The 22,667-nt window shown below is 36.0% G+C and overlaps 2 protein-coding genes across 3 annotated transcripts in view; one reads left to right on the forward strand and one right to left on the reverse strand.

Moving 5' to 3' along the window:
- Window positions 1-201: 201 nt before the first annotated feature.
- On the forward strand, window positions 202-14,103 carry rab11bb (RAB11B, member RAS oncogene family, b). Its single transcript, XM_079876899.1, has 5 exons — window positions 202-409; window positions 3,447-3,642; window positions 9,701-9,894; window positions 10,808-10,888; window positions 13,554-14,103. The coding sequence occupies exons 1-5, from the start codon at window positions 370-372 to the stop codon at window positions 13,697-13,699; spliced, it is 657 nt and encodes a 218-aa protein (XP_079733025.1). The 5' UTR covers window positions 202-369; the 3' UTR covers window positions 13,700-14,103.
- Window positions 14,104-20,136: 6,033 nt separating this feature from the next.
- The window catches only part of pip5k1cb (phosphatidylinositol-4-phosphate 5-kinase, type I, gamma b), a 65,162-nt gene continuing 62,631 nt past the window's right edge, over window positions 20,137-22,667 (reverse strand). The window contains exon 19 of one of the 2 annotated variants that reach the window (XM_079876888.1): window positions 20,137-21,003. In XM_079876888.1, coding sequence (XP_079733014.1) covers window positions 21,001-21,003 — 3 coding nt within the window. In that variant the 3' untranslated portion in view covers window positions 20,137-21,000. The remainder of the gene's footprint in view (window positions 21,004-22,667) is intronic. The other variant, XM_079876889.1, reaches the window with a different exon arrangement.

A 22,667-nucleotide genomic window follows, 5' to 3' on the forward strand; every position in this document is an offset into this window, starting at 1 on the left:
CACATACACACTCTGGGGACATCAGAGACTTATTTGACATCTTCTGAAAAAGGGACCACCCCTTTAAATTACGAGTAACACTGTGAACATTTGAAGCTATCACGGTTTGCCACAGCACACATGCACGAAGGCCCTGATGTAATGCAGTGTTTATAGCGCCCTCTGCCGGACAGATGATCATGATCTGCGGGACTCCTCCTCTAATGCAGCCCGAGCAGATCACACTCTTCCTGCGGTGTGTGTGACAGCAGCACTGGCGCAGTGTGTGTGTCTTTAGTGTTCATCTGATTATTTCTTCTTGCGTTGAGTTTATTAATACAGCATCATCTGATTTACCTCGGACTACAGGACGGAGCGGGCTTCTCTAAAATGGCCAACAGAGATGATGAATACGATTTCTTGTTCAAAGGTAAATTCTGCATTCCCTCATACAGAGCAGAGGAGTAATCATTCATAATCCACCCATTGTTTCGACTCATAGATCAGACAAGCATTTGAGAGTGTGTTGTATCAGGAAAGCTGTCTGAAATCATGCCATATTTAACTGTGTTTGACATAGAAACGCCCGCAGAGGCATCAGTAACCTACATATCCATCGATCAGTTAAACATCTGTGTGTGATGGTGGCCTGCATGCTTTCACACCGGCTGGGATCAGGATATCTGGGCCTGAATGATGGGAAATTGAACATGATGCATTAAAGATGTGCTTAAATTAGGATCTTGGTGTAGCCCTACATGCTTCGAAGGGAATTAAGACAAAAGACGCTCAATTTTGGCTGTTTGCTTCGCACTGCTTTCTATGATAGTGTATTGTATGATAATAATTAGGTCACATCATGATATTATCTCCTCCAGCTGGTTTGTTACATTGTAACCGATGTTACTATGTTTCTTTGATTGTATCACGTCACCGCCCGATCAAAGTCTGACGCGGCAAAACTGTTACATTTCGATTTTCACAAGATCAGCGTTATATGTGGAACAAAGTTCGCCTTGACTTCCTAGCAGGACAACATAAGGATATCAGCAGCCATCCCTCATGACATCTCACTCACCCTGACCCTGAGCTGAAGGAAATCAATGCAAACTCATTCACTGACTTAAAGGAACAGCTCGCCAGCAATCGTTACCTCACCTTTACTGTGGTAAACACAACAGATGTTTCAGAGAAGCATCAGACTGGGTCTTGAGTAATGGGCCTTCGAAACAAGAACGCTTTCGAAAAGAAAGGACTGGAGAGAGAGAGAGAGAGAGAGAGAGAGAGAGAGAGAGAGAGAGAGAGAGAGAGATCTGAAAAAGTTCAAAAATTAATTTTGTTACACTTGCATGATGAGTCAAATTATATATATATATATATATATATATATATATATATATATATATATATATATATATATATATTAGGGCTGTCAAAAGATTAATCGCATCCAAAATAAAAGTTTGTGTTTGCATAATATATGTGTGTGTACTGTGTATAATTATTTTGTATATATAAATACACAGAAATATTTGCATACATATACTGTATATATTTATATATAATTTATATTATATATAAATATAATTTTTTTATATATAAATTATACAAAAATCAAAAATTTTCTTAAATATATACAACATGCATGTGTGTGTATTTATATATACAAAATAATTATACACAGTACACACACATATATTATGTAAACACAAACTTTTATTTTGGATGCGATTAATCTTTTGACAGCCCTAAATATATATATATATATATATATATATAGAGAGAGAGAGAGAGAGAGAGAGAGATAGATATATATATATATATATATAGTATATATGAAGAGTTCAGATGCAAAAGCCTCTAAGTGCCATCTGAATGATCATTTTTATCAAGCTTGTCTATTTATGTTCAATAATTTCACTTAAATGGCAATGCAAATTACCTATTAATTGTCATTTAAGTGAAATTACTAAACTTAAATATACATCTTTATAAAAATGATCATTCTAGAAGAAAACTTAGAGGCTTTTGCATCTGAACTCTTCATATATTGTTCCCTCATATTACCATTTTGGTGGCTTCAATTTATGTTTTTTTTTTAAGCTATAGGTGGTTTTGAACACTCTAAAAAATGCTGGGTTGTGTTAACCCAATGTTGGGTCAAATATGAACTAACCCAACGTTGGGTTAAAAATTCAATTTAAAAATGGACAAACCCAGCCGTTGGTTTACATTTTTAATGTAACCAATGCAATTTGACCCAAAGTTGGGTTGAAACAACCCAGCAGTTTTTAGACTGCTAAAACATACCTTTAGACTAACATAGGCCTACCTAAAATGGCAAATATTCTTTGAATCAAGCCATTATTTGGCATTTTAGGTATGTTTATGTACTCTAGAGCAGTGTTTCCCAACCCTGTTCCTGGAGGCACACAAATACTACACATTTCTGAACTCTTAGTCAAACACGCCTGTTTCAACTCATCAGCTCATTAATAGAGACTCCAAGACCAGAAATATACGGGTCAGATAAGGGAGACATCCCAAATGTGTAGTGTTGGTGTGCCTCAGGAGCAGTTTGGGGTCGGTAAGATTTTTTTTTAACGTTTTTTTATATTTTCCAATACTGTGAAATATATTATTACAATTTAAAACAGCTGTTTTCTATGTGAATATATGTTAAACTTAAACTTTTTCAGCATCATTCCTCCAGTCTTCAGTGTCACACGATCCTGCAGAAATCATTCTAATATGATGATTTGATGCTCAAGAAACGGTTATGATTATTATCAATGTTGAAAACTGGTTCATATTATGTGGAAAAGGTGATGCTTTTAATTTTTCAGGATTCTTTAATGAATAAGATGTTGAATAGAACAGCATTTATTTGAAATAGAATATAGTAACATTATAAATATGTCACTTTTGATCAATTTAATGCTTCCTTACTGAATGAAAGTATTAAATATCTTTAAACAAAATCTTACCGAGCCCAAACTGAATGTTAACATTTTGTTAAGTCATGACTTTAGAGAGATCTCAGTTTATTTATACGGCACATTTCATGCACTATGGTAATTCAAAGTGCTTTACACAGAAAGGAATTACAATAAAAAGTCCATGGACAAACATGGAGAACATAACAATATATTTTTTTACAAAATAAAAGCAAGGGGAATTAAAACAGTTATAAAAGGAATTAAAAGAGATATAAAGATGATACATAGATAAACTTTCTCATCTTGCAAAACACCAGTGTAACACTCACCTATGCTACACCTTTGTACCTAAAGAGTGCATGCAAGTCCCTCAAAGGTACATATTGGTACGAAACGTGTACATATTAGTACCTAAATGGTACATATTAGACCCCTTTTGAAGGGTACTGACCCAGTGACAGCTTTTTACCTTTTTTTCTGAGAGTAATAATATCATATTTTTGTCTGTGTGTGTGCGTCCGCTCTCAGTTGTTCTCATCGGAGATTCGGGTGTCGGGAAGAGTAACCTGCTGTCGCGCTTCACACGCAACGAGTTCAACCTGGAGAGCAAGAGCACGATAGGAGTGGAGTTCGCCACCAGGAGCATTCAGGTGGACGGCAAGACGATAAAAGCTCAGATCTGGGATACGGCCGGACAGGAGCGGTACAGGGCCATCACCTCTGCGTGAGTACAGGCTATATCAGATCACAGAAGCCTTGATGCAGACCAGTGGTTCACAAACTTTGCTGGGCTCGCCTTTTGTGGATAAATATTTTTAAAGGGCACCTATTATGCAAAATTCACTTTTACATGGTGTTTGAACATAAATGTGTGTTGGCAGTGTGTGAGCAAAACCACCCTAGAATGATAAAAATCCACCCAGTGGTTTTTTTTACAATCTCAATAAATCATAAGCACTGTCTCAGAACGAGCTGATCTCAGATTCTATGCAGTGTGACGTAGAATTGAGCAGGCCCCTCCCACGACGGTTGAGTGACACTTCAGTTTGAGCCTAGACCCGCCCTGAGGGAGCTGGACACAGAGTCCGCCATTGTTCGACGCTTGAGCCGCTGTAGACAAGAATGTCTCCTAAGCGATTGAGGTGTGTTGTTGATGGATGTAAGAATGAACATAGCAGTCTTCATTTACTCCCGTTGTTACTCAAGGATGGATCTGTACTGTTTGTGATCAAGCTTACACTCTCCGGAGCGACAGGCCTAACGTGACTGGACACGGAAGTAGGCCTGTCACGATAACAAATTTTGCTGGACGATAAATTGTCCAAGAAATTATTGCGATAAACGATAATATTGTCGTTCTGAGACCATTTTCATCTAATATAATGATAATGGCATAACAATGCAGGTACACCTTTTCAAAGATCTATAAACTTTTATTTCTAAAGAATATTAAACATTGAAAACGGAAAACATTTTAAATATCCACAAAAAATGAACAAAACAACCAAAAACAATAAAAGCAATGGACTCTCAGTGTCTGTTAACAAAATGAATAAATATTGAATTGAATAAATACCAAAAACAATAAATGGATGTAAACAAAATTGCACTTCAAAAAAATATTAAACATTAGGCTTAGGCACAGACATAAATCGTGATACATTCCATAACAGGCAAAACTGCCAGTTAGGACCTTTGTAAACAAATAAAAAAAGCCTCAACAGGCCATATCACACCATTTTGCACTGTCCTGTTACTTTGTCGACTAAACGCCCGAGTGATTGTGTAATTTACTGTCGGGAAGACGGAGACACGCTTTATTGCGTGTATATGCTACGCACTGAAAATACTTGGTTAGGATTAGGGGTGAGGAGTGCGTGTGTATTACACGCCATAAAGAGCGTATCATATGCACGCAAAAACTATTTTTGGCGTATAAATGGCACGAGAAATAACATTCGTGGTATAGATACGCATTTTCATGAGATCGGGCTCGCTGTCGCGTTTGGCTTTGAAACCAATTCCATCTTTTTCTTTTTTTTCCCTCTAACTCACAACTAGCGTCTTTTCTGTCTCTCCCGGCAGTCGCCGCAAGCAGTCCCGCCGGCGCTTTCCCATAAAAAGACCATGTGACTGACAAGCGCCGCGGCTCCGCCTCCCCACACAAAGACCATGCAACTGACAAGAGAGTTCACTCCTCATATACGCGAAGGAACCGAGTGGTCATCCAGTCTATTTGGTAGAGAGCATGGTAGAGAGAGAGACGAGGAAAACAAACAAGCATGCAAATGGAATTATCGCGGCCGGAAAAATTATCGAGCTCATTTTTTTTTATCGTGCGATTAATTGATTTATTGACTATCGCGACAGGCCTACACGGAAGAAATGAAAGTGCGAGCGCGCTCTTTATGACAGCTCTTCGAGTCATTTTACGGATATAAGGTTTACCAGTTTATTTAGCACCCACTGAAAAGGTGTGTATATTTGTTTACTGTTAGTTGTAACGAGTGTTTTGTGTACTTCGCTGTGTATGTTGATGATAATGAAAGGGAGAGAGAGAGAGAGACTTTATGGATAAGACTTTAATGCGCACTTCTTATACTGTGTTTATTCAGCTCTTACAGAGATTCTCTGGAGTAAAACTAACGCTCATCTTTTGTGTGATGTACAATAAACTTTACTGAACTCGTCAGTATATTTTGGTCATCATTCGGACGGGTTTTGCTACAGCAGGCTTGTATTAATAGTGGATAAAAGCAGATGACAAATAAGTTATAACTGTAATTAAACTAAACTATACCTGTTCTATGTCCATACAGCATATATTCTCTGGCTCTGTGGGCATTATTGTCCGACTCCGAGTCGAAATGAACACCGCAACTGAGAGTTTCTGTTCTGATATTATCAGATGAGATTGTCCTGAGCGTGAGCTCATGAGGCTCCGCCCCCTGTTCCGTGCAGCAGCAGTTCATTTGCATTTAAAGGGATACACACTAAAACAGCGTGTTTTTCCGAGCCCCAAAAAATTACAATTTAAACATGCTGTAAAAAATGATCTGTTGGGTATTTTGAGCTAAAACTTCACATACATACTCTGGGGACATCAGAGACTTATTTTACATCTTGTGAAAAGAGTCATAATAGGTGCCCTTTAAAGGGGTGGTTGATTATGATTTGACTTTTCTAACTTTAGTTAGTGTGTAAAGTTGCTGTTTGAGCAAAAACAACATCTGCAAAGTTACAACGCTCAAAGTTCAAAGCAAAGGGAGATATAACATAAACAGTTAACAAAAAAAAAAACACGTGTAACAGTATATTGGATCCGTGCAGCTCTTAAAGTGACAGTAGCGTAAAATTCCTGCCGTCGTCTCTATAATAACGATAATCAAACAACAAAAGACAAAGAAAATTCAGACGGAATAACTTTGTAATTATTGTAATGTATGTTTTATTTATAAAGTGCAGAGTTATTTTACATTTGTCACAATTTGGTTTTGTTTCATGTCTGTCATGTGACCCCTGTTCTAGTCATGTGATCCTGCCATGTGTTCTGTGTTGTCATTGGTTCGCTGTTCACCGGTGTCCCTTGTCTAGTCATTAGTCTTGTGTGTATTTAAGCCCTCATGTTTGCCACGTGTCCTTGTCAAGTATTGTTTGTGATAAGCGTCATGTTTCTGCTTTGAGTTCATGCCTTTACTTTATGTTTGGTAAATAAACTGCACTTGTGTTCTCTACTAAAGACAGCCTTCAGTCGACCTCTATTACAACATTTGATTAGTTTCTGTACCCGGATTCCTGAAACTCTTAACACACTATTTATATCTTTGTTCAGTTGTATTCATTTGTGCGATTACTAATTAGTTTATTTGTTCTTTTTTAATTACTTTTAATTTACTTGTCTTTAATAATGCTTGGAATTTAGGTATTTTTAAACCATAGGCAAAAAAATCCCTGTGTGTGTGTTCTTAAGTCTGTTTATTTTTGTTCATGGGATTCAGCCACAATTAAATGTTTTGCAATAAGACTTTCTTTTTCTTTTTTTACCTTATTAAAATCAAAATTAGGAATCGATAAGAATCGGAATCAATAAGCAGAATTGGAATCGTTCAAACGACATCCAAACCTTTTTTCTTTTTAAAACAATCGCAAGTTTATATGTCACATTCTGACTTTATTTCTCACGATTTCCAGCGTATAGTCTAAATTCTTACAAGTTTTACCGGAAACGTTCCCTGTTAGCTGGGTAAATAAAATAAAAACTAGTGCTGTCAAACGATTAAAATATTTAATCGCGATTAATCGCATTAATGTCATAGTTAACTCGCAATTAATCACACATTTTTATCAATTCTAAATGTCCCTTGATTTCTTTTTGTCCCATTATTTTTTTCTAATTTTAATGCTCTGGGGCCGTATTCACAAAGAATTTTAAGGCTAAAAGTAGCTCCTAATTGGTGAATTTAGGAGCAACTCCTAAAAATAATGGGCGTGTCACTCGTAACTTTAGGACTGCTCATTTTTTTGACTAAGAGTAATTCACGAAGCATTTTAGCCCTAAAAGTAGCACCTGAGCCTGGGACAGCTTAAAAGAAGTCGAGAGGACTCCTGACTCACTAAGACCTTCACAAACCGCTTTTTGTGGCGTTTCACGCTGCGATGTTTTGAAATGCGTATGTGGCGGCTCCAGGAGCTTCCAATCGCGAGGGAACAATTGTGCATTGTAGGCATAACTAGGGATGCAATAACGCCACCAACAACCAAAACTAGGCTACTCATTGCATGTAAACTAATTGTAACGTTTCATTGTGAATCAAATTAAAATGTTCTTCTCTTTGCAAACGTAGGCAGAGGCATATAGTGACAGATTAATTCAATAATGTTGCAAAGATATTGCATCAATCCATATGTTTCATTAGGCTACTAGGCTATTTGTGTTGCCTTACTCCTTATTCATTTAGGCTATTCATTCAGTTATTCATCATCTTCCGTCCTTCGCACTACTTGTGTAGCGCACACATTCTCAGACCTGTCACCTGTCACTCATCATCGTAGGGGAGGGGTTTGGAATCATTCCCGCCTTACAATCATCAGCCAATCAAGGTGGTCACTTCAGTCAAGCTCGTGCATGAGTAATGACGTCATCCATAGCAACGAAGACTCACTCTTAGTTTAGGAGTTGTCCTTTTTCTTTACTAAGAGTAGGTCTGAAAGGCGTTGTGAATAACTTTTAAGAGAAAACTCCTAGCTAAAATCTTTTAGTGCGATTTAGGAGTACTCCTAGTGGTAAGATAAAATGCTTTGTGAATACGGCCCCTGATCAACATGGAAAAGTGGATCGGCTTGCTTTGTACAAATGTTTTTTTTATTGAAAACAACATTGGCATATACTGTAGTGTTCAATTTCACACCCGAAGCAAATAATCGCATCAGAGAATTCGCATTCGCGTCGAGTGGTGTTTCAGACTGGACGTGCTGCGATGATCGCTCAGTTCACAACGACAAAACACACAGATCACTTTGGTCTTGTCAGTGGAACCATTTGTCAACTTTTTAAAAGTAAACTTCCCATTCAGAATCTTATTGGCATCCATTTCGGCGTCTCGCGCTCGCCATCCACTCAAAACGTAACGTTAGCCTACTACCAGAGCCCGTCTACGGAGAGCCTGGCCACTCCCTATTAAGTCCTATTGTACCGAATTGTGGTTGTAGTTCCACCAGAGTTCCACTGGGGGCGATCGCCATGAGTGCAAAATGAATGGGAGTCTATGGAGCTAGACGGCTAAATCTCTTTCACCCGATTGCCGTTGAGAAATCTCAGATTTGATTGTAGGTTTTGCAAGTTCAACACGGGTTATAGGTCGAAAGTTGAATGAACGAGTACTTATGTCCTTTCGATTTCTTACAGGTTGAGTTGTTGTTGCCCATAACACGCTAGCATTCTGCTAATGAACGCTGATTGGTCAGTGAAGGACTGATTACAACCAGAGATACCGTTTGATGGCATCGTGGCATCCGAAGCAGGACCAGAAAAAAACAAACCAAAAGCTCTTCTAGCAGCTGTGTTGTCGATGCCTCGAGAGAAAAGAAAGTGCAGAGTGCGAAAGCACCAAAGTGACTGAAGGATTGCCGTAAAGCAGTATCTCTGGTCGTACGATGTGTATGACGTCATTGACATTTAAAAAGACTTTTTAAAGCAAATAAGTGACTCTAAAAACTCTAACACCCAGCAATGTGTAATTTCTTTGCATCTCCTTTCGAATACAACATTCAAATTACTAGACAAAAAATTATATCCTGAGAAAAGTGGATTGAGGGGTATAGCGCCATAGCCCTCCATTCATTCTGCACTCGTCCTGTGAGCGCCCTCATGTGGAGCCGGAGTGGAACTGCAACCAGTTCAGAAGCCGGAAGTTTACTGAGAGTGGAAGTTCTCCTCTTATTAGACATTCTCTGCTACTACTCTTCGGCCGGCTCGCAAGCCAGAACAAGTGTGTGCGGCGTGCCTGTCGTTTTGTGTCCGGTCTAGCTAGATCCGGTGTGGTGTTGTAGTTTTTCTAACATCACGAGTTGTTGCAACAGCATGTGAAAAAAACTACAAAGTTTGCTAGGCCAAAAAGAACGTTAATCTCGCGGTAAAAAAATTCACACCGTTAAAATGGGTTTGCGTTAACGCCGTTAATAACGCGTTTAACTGACAGCACTAATAAAAGCTAAACCTGAGCAGTAGTAATAGTGATGCCTACCTTATGAACCGCACTAAAGTGTGTTTCTCACCTGCGCAGGTATTACCGTGGAGCGGTGGGCGCGCTGCTGGTGTACGACATCGCCAAGCATCTGACCTACGAGAACGTGGAGCGCTGGCTGAAAGAGCTGCGAGATCACGCCGACAACAACATCGTCATCATGCTGGTGGGGAACAAGAGCGACCTGCGACACCTGAGGGCCGTTCCCACCGATGAGGCGAGAGCGTTCGCAGGTACAGAGAACACACACACACACACACACACATACATGAGGATCCTGAGGGGGACAATACCAGAGATTAGAAACTGCTGCTCCTTGTGTTTATGTGAAATTACACAGCATTTGAGATTGACAATAGGGTGCTCTGACAATGATTGCATGAATTTACTTCAATAATTATATTAATTAGTAGTGAATCAATTAAATTAATTTACGGTAATTTACTGAATTATGCCATTTGCTTCATAATTTTCTAAATAAAAATTGTTTTTTTTAGGTATTTAGGATAAGAAATTAATTTGAACTATATCAGAACCGATTATTGCATTGCACACAAACAGAATGAAACATCTGTGCAAGTTTTTTCATTAAATCGTCACTGGGTGAGTAAGAAAATAATGCTTTTATTTAGCAAGGATGCACTGATAATGTTCATAATGTTATGAAAATTTCTATTGCAAAAAAATGCTGTTCTTTAGAGCTTTCTTTTCATCAAAGAATCCTGGAAAATTATTCCAAAAAAAATATTAATCAGCACAAATGTTTTCAACATTGGTAACAATTATAAATGTTTCTTGCGAAATCATCATATTAGAGTGATTTCTGAAGGATCATGTGACACTGAAGTCTGGAGTAATGATGCTGAAAATTACAGCAAATAAATTACATTTTACTATATATTCACATAGAAAACAGTTATTTTAAATTGTAATAATATTTAAAATTTTTGACTGTATTTTTGATCAAATAAATGCAGCCTTGGTGAGCAGAAGAGTCTTTCAAAACATTTTAAAAAAATGATCAGATCACAACCCCACTAAATGCGATTAGATGTGCACTGAAACTCATTCTGCTTGTGTTTCATGAAGGAGGTCCGTTATATTCTTCAAATCTGGTGATATTAAACACCTTCTGCTTTCTTCCAGAGAAAAATAACCTGTCATTCATCGAGACGTCCGCTCTGGATTCAACTAACGTGGAGGAGGCGTTCAAGAACATTCTGACAGGTACACACACACACATATGAAACGCTTCCTCACTGCAGCAACACACTAACTAACATGAAGCCCATGCAGCGACAGTGGTGTGTTATGCAACTTTAAAACTGCAGCATCTGAGCTGCGACTGCCTGCCAGGAATTAGAGGATTTTACAGAGATATTTCAGATGGGAGTGTAAATATTCACACTTATAATAATGCGGTTCCATAACGATTCTTGACTAAATTATGCAATGCATCATCAAGTCTAAGATATCACTATATTTCACGTTCACAGAGTCTAAAATGTAACATGTAATACATTGAGAGCAAGGTTATTATCATTAACTACAACTAACTAATCTATTTTTTTTTTTTAAGTGTTAATTGAAATAAAGCTGAAATAAAATAAGATGCAAAACTTTAGCAATGCTGCTTTGGCAACTAATTAAATTGAAGCATTAAAATGACTAATTGTCCAAAATGTAAAGTTTTCATCCAAAAACTAAAACTGATAAAAAAAGAGGAATAGTTTAAAAAACCTAATAAAAATGGAAAAGATAAAAAAAAAAAAAAAAAAAAATGCAAACTGAAAACAAAAATATACATAAAAACTATAAAAGTATATAAATAATACTAAAACCCATATAGAAATATTTATTAATAATAATAATAATAATAAAGGAACAAGATAAAAAAATAAAAAAATAAAATAATAGCTACTTAAAAATATGAACAAAAACTATAATATTATATAAATTGGGTCAAACTAAAGTGTGACCTAATTTATATACGATTATAATTTTTGTTCATATTTTGACGTTCTAATTAATATATTAAACTCCTAATCATTGCTTATTAATAGTTTAGGTATTGGGTAAGATTTAGATGTAGAATATGCACAATAAGGCATTAATATGTGCTTTATAAGTACTAATAAACAGCCAATATTCTGGTAATATGCATGATAATGAGCAACAAGTTAATAGTGAGAATTGGACCGTAAACTAAAGTGTTACCATACATTATACTTGCATAACACACTGATTGAGAGTTATTTTGCTGAAGGTTCTTCCATATTTTGGATGACTGACTGTACGAATGTTTTAAAAACCAGTACATTTAATCATTTAGCAGACACTTTTATCCAAAGCGACTTACAAATGAGAACAACAGAAGCAGTAAAACTAACAACAATATGCAAGTGCTATATTGTCACTATATCTACATCTAGCTGCTGTATATCTATATAACAGCTATATCTAGCTGTGTTAGCATACAGCATGGTAATCTGATGGTAAATGAGTGACGGGTGGAGTTAAAACACCTCATTTTAATCTTTGCACTGGTTTCTATAGGATTGATATATGGAGATATGTGTACGCCGGTCACTAAAGCTGTCGTTTTTAAATCAAACTTACATGTAAAATACAGATAAGATGGAAAAAGAACTGCACAGTATGTGCAATTAATCCTGGAAGAATCTGGAAATGAATGGGTTTATAATAATCATAAAAATCAACAGATTAATAGCTAATATAAAGCTATTTTACAGTGACTTTGAACAAGGCTCATCCACTCACAACCAGTGTTGGCAATAACTCATTACAAGTAACTCGAGTGACGTAATCAGATTACTTTTTCAAGTAACTAATAAAGTAACGCATTACTTTTAAAATTTACAACAAAATATCTGAGTTACTTTTTCAAATAAGTTACTTTGTTTTCCCATGCATTGACTGACAGCTCTCCTGTCCTCATGTTGAGACAAATCGAAGTGCAGAGGCGTGTGTGTGTGTGTGTGTGTGTGTGTGTGTGTGTGTGTGTGTGTGTAAACATGATGGTTATTGTAGTTCTACACTAAATGTGAGTGTGCATTTACTCATCTCACTTGCACAAAAAAAGATTCAATATTCCTCAAAATGAATAAAATCAGTGAAATGCAGAATCAGAATACTATGCAAACCTCCAATAACTAAATCTGTTAAATAAAACATACATTTTAATGCGTTTAATCTCATTTTATTGACCAATGTACTTGCTTCTGACCTTTAATGATTCAGTTAAACCATAAGCAAAACTGATTATAGATTTTTTTTATTTATTGGTAAAGTAAGTGCAAGTCTTTCTTCTCCTGCATCTATTCTTGTGTTATCCAGAACAGCAGAAGCTGAAAGTTTTTTTGAAATTGAGATGTATATATCATGAAAAAGCTGAATAAATAAGCTCTCCATTGATGTATGGTTTGTTAGGATAGGACAATATTTGGCCGAGACACAACTATTGAACATCTGGAATCTGAGGATGCAAAAAAATCGAAACATTGAGAAAATCTCCTTTAAAGTTGTTCATTTATGTTCACGATTGTGCAGCATTCACTCACAAAAATACATGTTTTATATATTTACTGTAGGAAATTTACAAAATATCTTCATGGAACATGATCTTTACTTAATATCCTAATGATTTTTCCTAATGAAGTAACGCAAAAGTAAAGTAACGCATTACTTTTCTAAAAAAAAAGTAACTAAGTAATGCAATTAGTTACTTTTTAAGGGAGTAACGCACTATTGTAATGCATTACTTTTCAAAGCAACTTCCCCCAACACTGCTCACAACTCTCTGTTCTCACTCTCTCTCTCTCTCTCTCTCTCTCTCTCTCTCTCTCTCTCTCTCTTTCTCCTGCATCTCTAGAAATTTATCGCATTGTATCACAGAAGCAAATCGCTGAGCGATCGGCCCACGACGAGTCGCCGGGAAACAACGTGGTGGACATCAGCGTCCCGCCGACTACAGACGGGCAGAAGGGCAACAAACTGCAGTGCTGCCAAAACCTGTAACCATGACAACCAGCCCCACCTGTCACTCATCCCCCACTCCCTCCACACGTCGTGCCGCTAACGTTATACATTTTATCTGTGTAATATATATATGTATATTTTTCTTTTTGATAGCTTGTCCACTCGCATACACACATACGACTGACACGAGTAAACTTTTACAGTATCTGACTGCGCTGTGGTTTTTTGGCTTCAAGACTGGCCGTGAAAAGGGAAAATCAGGTTGATCAGAAAATATTGGACATTTTTCCCTCTGTTACCATCAGGTGAATCTCAAGATTCATGTGCAGGTCATATTTCACTCCAAAATTAAAATACATAATATTTTTCATAAAGCAACTGATTTTTATTTTCTGCAGGATTTCCCTCAAATATTCAGTAATGCAAAAAAACATACATGGTGTATATATATATATATTAGTGCTGTCAAATCGATTAATCGCAATTAATCACATCTAACCAAAGGTTTGTTTATATATATATGTGTATGTGTGTGTGTGTGTGTGTGTGTACACACCCAAATATGTATGCAAAATACAGTATACATAAATATATATGTGTGTGTGTGTGTGTGTGTATATATATATATATATATATATATATATATATATATATATATATATATACACAGACAGGCACAAAAACATTTATATAATATATACTGTATATAAATATAATAATGTATATACTACACACATGATAAACAAAAACTTTTATGTTAGATATGATTAAGCGCAATTACTCAATTTGACAGCACAAATATATATATATATATATATATATATATATATATATATATATATATATATATATATATATATATATATATATATAATCTACTCCCCAACACTGATGCTTTGGTTTTGTGAATGTTAAGGGAACATTCCATTATATCTTTAAACATTCTGTGAAACGTTACATTTGAATGTTCCGTGAACATTCTAAAACCATAGTAACATTTAAAAATGTCAGAGGAACGTCCAACTGAAACACTTCAGAAGAAAACACTCCATGAATGAATGTTTTTGTGTTGACGATTATTGAAGTCCAGAGATAAAGCTGCTATAGAGTCTGATATATTCCTGTCCGAGTAGAACACTATCAGAGGTGTGTGTGTGATATTTACAACAGAGATATTTACACCTTCACACAACATGACGTACAGTAACTAACAAATACACTCATGTGGAAACTGTGTAAGACTAACAGATTAGCAAACAACTCGATACCAGAAAAAGCTGTTGTAGACCGAGCTCATCTCTCACAGCACTATTTATTTGATATTTTATATGCATATTCTTGTGAATTTTTTTTGTATGCATTGATTTTTAAAGTGTGTAGGTTCATTATATACATCATACACACCTCAATGTCTCTATTTGAAGTCTCATGAATGCTGGTCTGGAGGTTTGCTGTGAACACACACACACACACACACACGCACACACAACTCTATTTGTAATTATCAACATTTTCAAATTAAAAATAAAATGCTTAAATTGTGAATACTAGCATGTTGCGTCAATTTTGCATCATGTAGACATGAAATTACTTACTTAGGCCTACTATGACATCACCCCCTTTTTCCTGTTCCTGAACAGAACAATGCATTATGGGTAAAATCAAGTATTCACTGGCAAGTAATCTGACAGCATTATGAATGCATTTTTGTTGTTTAAAAAAATACTGTACTTCTGTTATAAGAAATATTCATGACAATTATTCATGAGATTTTTTTTGTATGGTTTAGTAAAAACTGTAGGACAGACATTTTGTTCTAAGTTCTAAGAACGTTTTGCTAACCAATAGGTTACAAAAACGTTATTTCTGAATGGTTTTTATCTTCGTTATGCGAATTCAATTTTATCATTTTGCAAACATGGGAACGTTACTTTTGAATGTCCTCTTAAAGTTTTGAAACAAGTAGGAAGTAATAGCATTTTTAACAAAATAATTCCGAAAAAACGTTCCATGAACAATGTAACCTATAAATAATATTTTTTTCTGTTTCCGTTTTCGAACATTATTAAAGACCAGAACGAACATTCTATTAAAGTTACTGGAAGAACGCTTGTTTATAACTTTTATAAACCTTTCCAGAACGTTAGCTGGAGTTCTGAGAACGTTCCCTGTGTTATGGGTGTGGTTTGTGAAAGATGTGAATGTAAATGGATGTATGTGTGTGTGTGTGTTTGTGTGTGTGTGTGTGTGTGTGTGTTTCCGCTGCAGGAAGCCTGTGAGCGCTGATAAGAGCCGCTGTTCTCTCTCAGGTCACTCGACAGGGCGTGTGTGTGTGTGTGTGTGTGTGTGTGTGTGTGTGTGTATCCACTGCATCAACAGACTATAGGACAAAAACAGCACAGCACATCACATTAAACAGCGGGACAGCAGGACTAAAACCTGTTCACACACCAAACACCAGAACTATAAGCAGAATGACCAACTGCAAAAATGACATTTGTCAAGTCATTTGGAGACGTTTTTAAGCAAAACGGTTGAAAGCCCACACATACAATCACTTGTAATGTGACATAATTGCCTGTTACTTTTGACCAATAGGTGGCGCTGACATCAAATTGATCTGGTGTGGTCAAGAGTTGGGTGACAATTACACAAAGATTGGAGTCATTATGTCAACTTCCTCCAGAAATACAGCCTCAGATGCAGTTTGGCATAAATTAAATAAAAATGGTTATGTATCTGACTCGAATTTCAGGAGTATGAAAAAGTATGGCCTTTAAAGACAATCAAAATGGCGGACAAGAAGTTGTTGGACGACTATGGCAAAATTGATCTATGTTCTTGGCGTGACCCAAGGAATCGATTAAGACCAGTTTCATTATAATCGGCATGTTGCATACATATAAAGAGACCAGTCTCGTGATTTTTGCTCAAACAGGTTTTTTGTGGGAAATTCAGAAGGCTTTAATAGTAATAGTTTCGCTCATTTATTTTGTAAATAATTTGCCTTAAAAAGTAAATCTGAAAGTTTGACGTTGTCATTATATATGACAGTGCATTAAACACACACACACACACACACACACACACACACACACACACACACACACACACACACACACACACACACAGGGCCGCGGGAAGTGGGGGTGCTGGGGGTGCTGCAGCACCCCCTGTTTTCACAGAATTGTAAATGCAAATTGTAAATTGTTAACATTTAGTCATTTATTTGTAATAAACACTTTAAGTGGGCTATTTAAAAATTGTTATTTATAAGTTAAATTATCTTTTTAAAACATAAGCGCAGAGTGTTACGTAATATTGTGTGTGTGTGTGTGTGTCGAAAGAATTTGTCGCAGCTGCTCAAAAAAAAACAAAAAAAACACTGTCAGTGTTTTGTAAGGAACAGGCAAATTTGTAAAATATAGCAGGAGACATTTTAATTGTTTACTAATAAACCAGTTATTTTTTATGCCAGTGTCGGCTAGACAAATGAAGTTGACGACTCGCGATCTTCGCAGCGCCAGAGAGAAATTGTTCTGCTTAAAAGTAGACATTTCAAGCTATCTATATGTCTCAGGTCTGTGAGGCAATAGGCTACCTATTATAGGCCTACGCTGAGTTTCGGTTCATTTATGAGACGAGCTCCAGGTTCGCCAGCGCCTCCGTGTCCTGATTATCTATTTTCTTATATCTTCTTATATTTACTTCTTATTTATTAAATCCAGACAATTGGTTGATGAATCATCGATTAAAATTAAGATACAATTAATACAAAACGAAATTAAATTTAAAGACAGGCTTTGTGCTTTCAGTTTGAGGTCTCTGTGAAAGTTTCCGCTCACGTCTGTAACGGAGAACTGTCTGTAACATTGTTTTTTTTGGTGTGTGTGTGAAATAAATTTAAAAAAAAAATGCAACTTAGTCCAGTGCGACTTAGGCTATAGGCCTATGTTTTTTTCTTCCTCATGGCGCATTTTTTAACTGATATGCGACTCCGGAGCAATAAAATAAAAGGGACTCCGGAATAAAAGCAGAATCAATAAAGTCAAAAATGTGATGTGCAGTCAGGTTTGAGTGTGTGCGCATTTTTTGAGGAGTTTTACAGTCTTGATATTGTTTCTTATTCAAAAGGGGTGACGCCCCTATCCCCCCCCCCCAAAAAAAAAAAAATCAGCACCCCCAACCTAAAACCTCTTCCCGCGGCCCTGCACACACACACACACACACACACACACACACACATGCATTTTTGTTACTTAAAATAGAAGATGGAATAAAGAAAACCACCTCAGATCTGTCATGGACTCGTCAGGTTTGCTGTCATGGATTTCTGAGTAATTTTTCCACGATGTCCATCAGCGGCAGGTTTCTTCAGGTCATCACTGCACAAAAATAAACACTACACAAAAAAACACAAGCATGAAAAATAAAATGATGACAAAAAAAACATGAAAAACAAATGGACAAAAGACATGTTCGCATGTTTAAAGCTTTCTACGTCAGGTTTCAAAATATTGAACAGATAATAATACAAATATATATAAAAAATACAAATATATATTAAGCAGTTAATCTATCAGTTGTATATTATGTACATACTGTAAATGTTGTTGCTGTTTTATTTACCCATAAATGTCTCCAGTCATTTGATTTTTCCCAGAAGACACTAAACATGTTTTTTTGTGGTGAGAAACAGAAAATAATCAAGAGCAAAACATAATCTTATTTTCAATGCAACATCACAGAGAGTGTGAAGAAACGTCTGTTTTCCATATAGGCTTTATTTGTAGTTTTTGTCTTTACATCATTACCAGCTAATGATCTGTACACATAGGACGGTTACACACACTATCGTACACATGCACTGAGTCTCATGACAGAAGAGCTAAAGTACAGCAAGACCTTCCAAAAATATATACAGTCATACACACTCTCTCTCTCTCACACACACACACACACACACACACACGGGTTATTGAGGGTAGATCATAGACTCAAACACTAGAGCTTTACAGTATCTGACAAACTCTCACAGACAAAACACACACACACATGCAGCCCCAAAAATAAAACTCTTATTACAGCAGAGACATATAATACATGATTATGCTTTAAAACATATTGTACATTATAATTACAAAGACTCGCCCCATGACAAATGAGAAATGACCGAATTTGATGATGGATTTGATAGAAGTGATGTTTCACTTATCAAATAAGGCCATTTTATTCTGTAAAATCCAAATTGAATGTTAAAGAAATGTTTTAGGTTCAATAAATATTTACTGAAACAAAAACACACATTTACATGAATGCACTTATAATGGAGGTTTGCACAAACATCAACATTAAAATACAGTTTTGAAAGTATTGCCACAAGACTTGAAAACATTAAAAGTGCTGATGTGTGTTCAAATAAATTCACTTAACCTTGCCTGTAAAGTTCCAGTACATTTTCTATTTCATTTTAAGTTATTGCAAATGTGTTTTTTTTGTTTTTTGTTTTTAGGAACTGAAGAATGGCTCTATTTTTCTTTTCATATCAGAAATGCTGTAGATTTTCACCTCTACTGAACCGGAACATTCCCTCAAGAGATTGATTATATATATAAATGTCTGTTCTGAGCCAGATAATCATGATTATGAGATTCAGCTAATCCAAAATTAGCCTTAAAAACAACAAAAAGACATTAAAAAATATAAAAAAGTTTTCATAGACATCCATAAATAGATAAAAGATGACAATAACTTTTCCTTGAAATGGAATACAGCTTGAAAAAACAACAGAATTATCTAAAAGCATTAATATTACCTAAGCATCCTTAAAATAAGATGCATTTATGTTCTCAAATCTTGAATCAAGTATTTTCATACTTAGCTGGCAATAATAATAATAATAATAATAATAATAATAGCTTAAAATAAGAAAAAAATCTATTTGCAAAAAAACTACTAAAGATGAAATATATAAAGTCGTAATAGACATCCATAAAATGATGAGCATAAAAGATGTTTCTATTCCTTGAACAGAATATTGTTTTTTGTTAATAATGTTTTTAATAAACTTATTTTTATTAATAATAATAGCTTAAAATAAGAAAAGAAAACTATTTGCAAAAAATCTATACTACTAAATTATAAACATATTAAGTCGTGATAGACATCCATAAAATTACGAGAATGTTCCTATTCCTTGAACAGAATATGGATTTTTGTTAATAAAGTTTTTAATAAACTTATTTTTATGAATAATAATAATAATAATAGCTTAAAATAAGAAAAGAAAACTATTTGCAAAAAATCTATACTAAATTGTAAATATATTAAGTCGAAATTACGAGGATGTTCCTATTCCTTGAACAGAATATGGATTTTTGTTAATGTTTTTAATAAACCTATTTTCATTATTAACAACAACAATAATAATAATAATAATAGCTTAAAATAAGAAATAAAGAATTTGCCAGTAGAGTAAGTAAAAAAAAAAACATGTTCTCAAAAAAGTCTTAATATAAACCCAATTTTAATTCTCAAGCAAACGTCTTGATTTAAGGATGTTTAGGCATTTCACTTGAAAACGGACAGAAATGCTGATTAAATGAATGATTTTCTGCAATATTGATCAGGATAGAGTGAATTCACCATGTTTTAATGATGACGATCTAAAACAGTATAACAGACCAAAATATGATCTATAGTAAAATTCATCTGTCTTATGAATAAATACAGAGAAAGAAATATAGAAAAGGACTGATAAATCATGACTTGTGATGATGTCTGATATGTTGAGGGTCCAGTGGCTTCAGTTCACAGCTGGATCGAGTCTCAAACATCTGCATTAATGCTTTTTTCACTATATTCCATTCTGAAAATCTCTGACGTCCACAAAATAAAGATATATCATGTAATTACATCATGCGATCACAGGGAAAAGTTCATATTGCATAATGACGAAAGCTCCATGCCGGATGCACGGATTCGGGGATTGCCGACACGTCGTTCGGATGAGGAACGGACACACTGTGTTCATGGAATGACTGAAGAAGTGCATTATGGGTCGTCCACAACTTGGAATGCAAAATGACGAGATGTTTTCCAGGGAGTTGAAGCACGTCCTAACGGTGAGATGGTCGGGTTCACACACACACACACACACACACACACTGGGTTTTCTGAGAGATAGCGCTGCTCTTCAGGGGAGCCGACTGGGACGTGGAACCCGAGCAGAAAAGGAACACGGTTTTCTTTTTCCTGGATCTTCCTCAGAAGAGCAGAACTCATCCTGAAGAGCCGTTCACCAGCCGGGCAGTCGAGATCAGATCACGAGCTCTCATCAGTTACTGCACACACACACACACAGACTGAGGTTAGGTCAATCTACACACAAGTACAGGCTTTTAAACAGTGAGTGTGAAGTATGAACAGTATTTGGGACGTGATCATATAAAGAAATGCATCTTCATTCCTCAGACCCTTTTCTTGCAAACTATTCCTGATTGGATGTAAACGTTAGCGTCATCTAGAATTATTTAATGATTGGTTAAAATATTATTGGCATTAACATTTCTTAAATTCCTTAAATTTTGTAAATACTTAGCGACTTTCATATTGTATTTTTAAAATTATATATATTATATATATACATGTATTACAGTGTAGCACAAGGGTGCATATTATAGGCCAAAAATAACAGAATGAACAGATGCATATTTCAGAAAGAGCACTTTCACATGATTTGGCAAACTTTACCCAGCATGCTTCACTTTGAGACGCAATAACTCTAATCTTGCATTCTATACAGCACAGATTGTATGCAAAATGAGATGCAGCTTTTGAGATTTCTCTACACACATATATATGCATGCCCTTGGACTGTTAGCACACAGCCACATTTCACGACACGCACACACACACACACACACACACACACACACACACACACACAGACACACACACAAACATACAGACAGACACAGACACACACACAGATACAGACACACACACACAAACATACAGACAGACACAGACACACAGACACACACACACACACACACACACACACACACAGAGATACAGACACACACACACACACACACACACACACACACACACACACACACACACACACACACACACACACACACACACACACACACACACACTCACTCACTCACACACACACACACACACACACACACACACACACACACACACACACACACACACACACACACACACAGAACAGCCTCTGGTGTGAGTGTGTTCATGTGAGATGAGATGTGGAAATAGCTGAAGCTGCAGGCGTCATGAAACGAGTAATGTTGTTTATGTGTCTATGTGGTGTTTTTAATCTGCTTTAAGACAAAGCATGTGTAAATTCATAAGTCGACAGCATTGCTGAGTATTTCCTCTTTAAAACTGCAGTGAACCAAAGACAGTCTCAAAAACACGCTTTGAAATCGCTGGTGTTTCTGACGTCACAAACTACCTTGTAACCAATCAGGTCAACGTGTGATCGTCAACCAGTGGATCTCTGAGCTGAGTGAGTGAGTGGAGGCGGGGCTCATTTGCATATTCATAGAACCGCGTATACTAAATGAGGCAAGGGTGTCGAGTTACACTCAAGATATTTTAAGGCATGAGGATTTTTTTTCAAGGAAAAGAACGTTTAAATATGTCATTAAAGATGAGTTTTAAGGGATACAATTATTGACTACAGGGGGACTTTAATGTATCAATTGAGATTGAATGTTAATGTTAATAAAGCTAACAATATTAAAACACGAGCACTGTCCAAAATCCTCTGCCATCAGTAAATCATCATGTGTGTAAAGCTGCTCTCAAACTCACCGCCTTTAAAGATATGTACAGTAATAGAAATCTACAGACGTGAATTCACAGATAAAGTGTAATGAAATATAACGCTCAAAGGTGTATTTCTGATGGTTTCTTTCCACTACTATGAAACATGTTACGAAAACCCAAACAATCCAAAGTCTCAAAA

The sequence above is a fragment of the Squalius cephalus genome (genome assembly GCF_949319135.1).
Source record: "Squalius cephalus genome assembly, chromosome: 7".
Classification (NCBI taxonomy): domain Eukaryota; kingdom Metazoa; phylum Chordata; class Actinopteri; order Cypriniformes; family Leuciscidae; genus Squalius; species Squalius cephalus.

Excerpts from the sequence above, each read along its gene's own strand:
- rab11bb (XM_079876899.1), top strand. The coding sequence starts at position 370 with ATGGCCAACAGAGATGATGAATACGATTTCTTGTTCAAAG. Across the intron at positions 3,643-9,700 it reads TACAGGGCCATCACCTCTGC|GTATTACCGTGGAGCGGTGG; the intron begins GTGAGTACAGGC and ends TCACCTGCGCAG. Across the intron at positions 9,895-10,807 it reads TGAGGCGAGAGCGTTCGCAG|AGAAAAATAACCTGTCATTC; the intron begins GTACAGAGAACA and ends GCTTTCTTCCAG.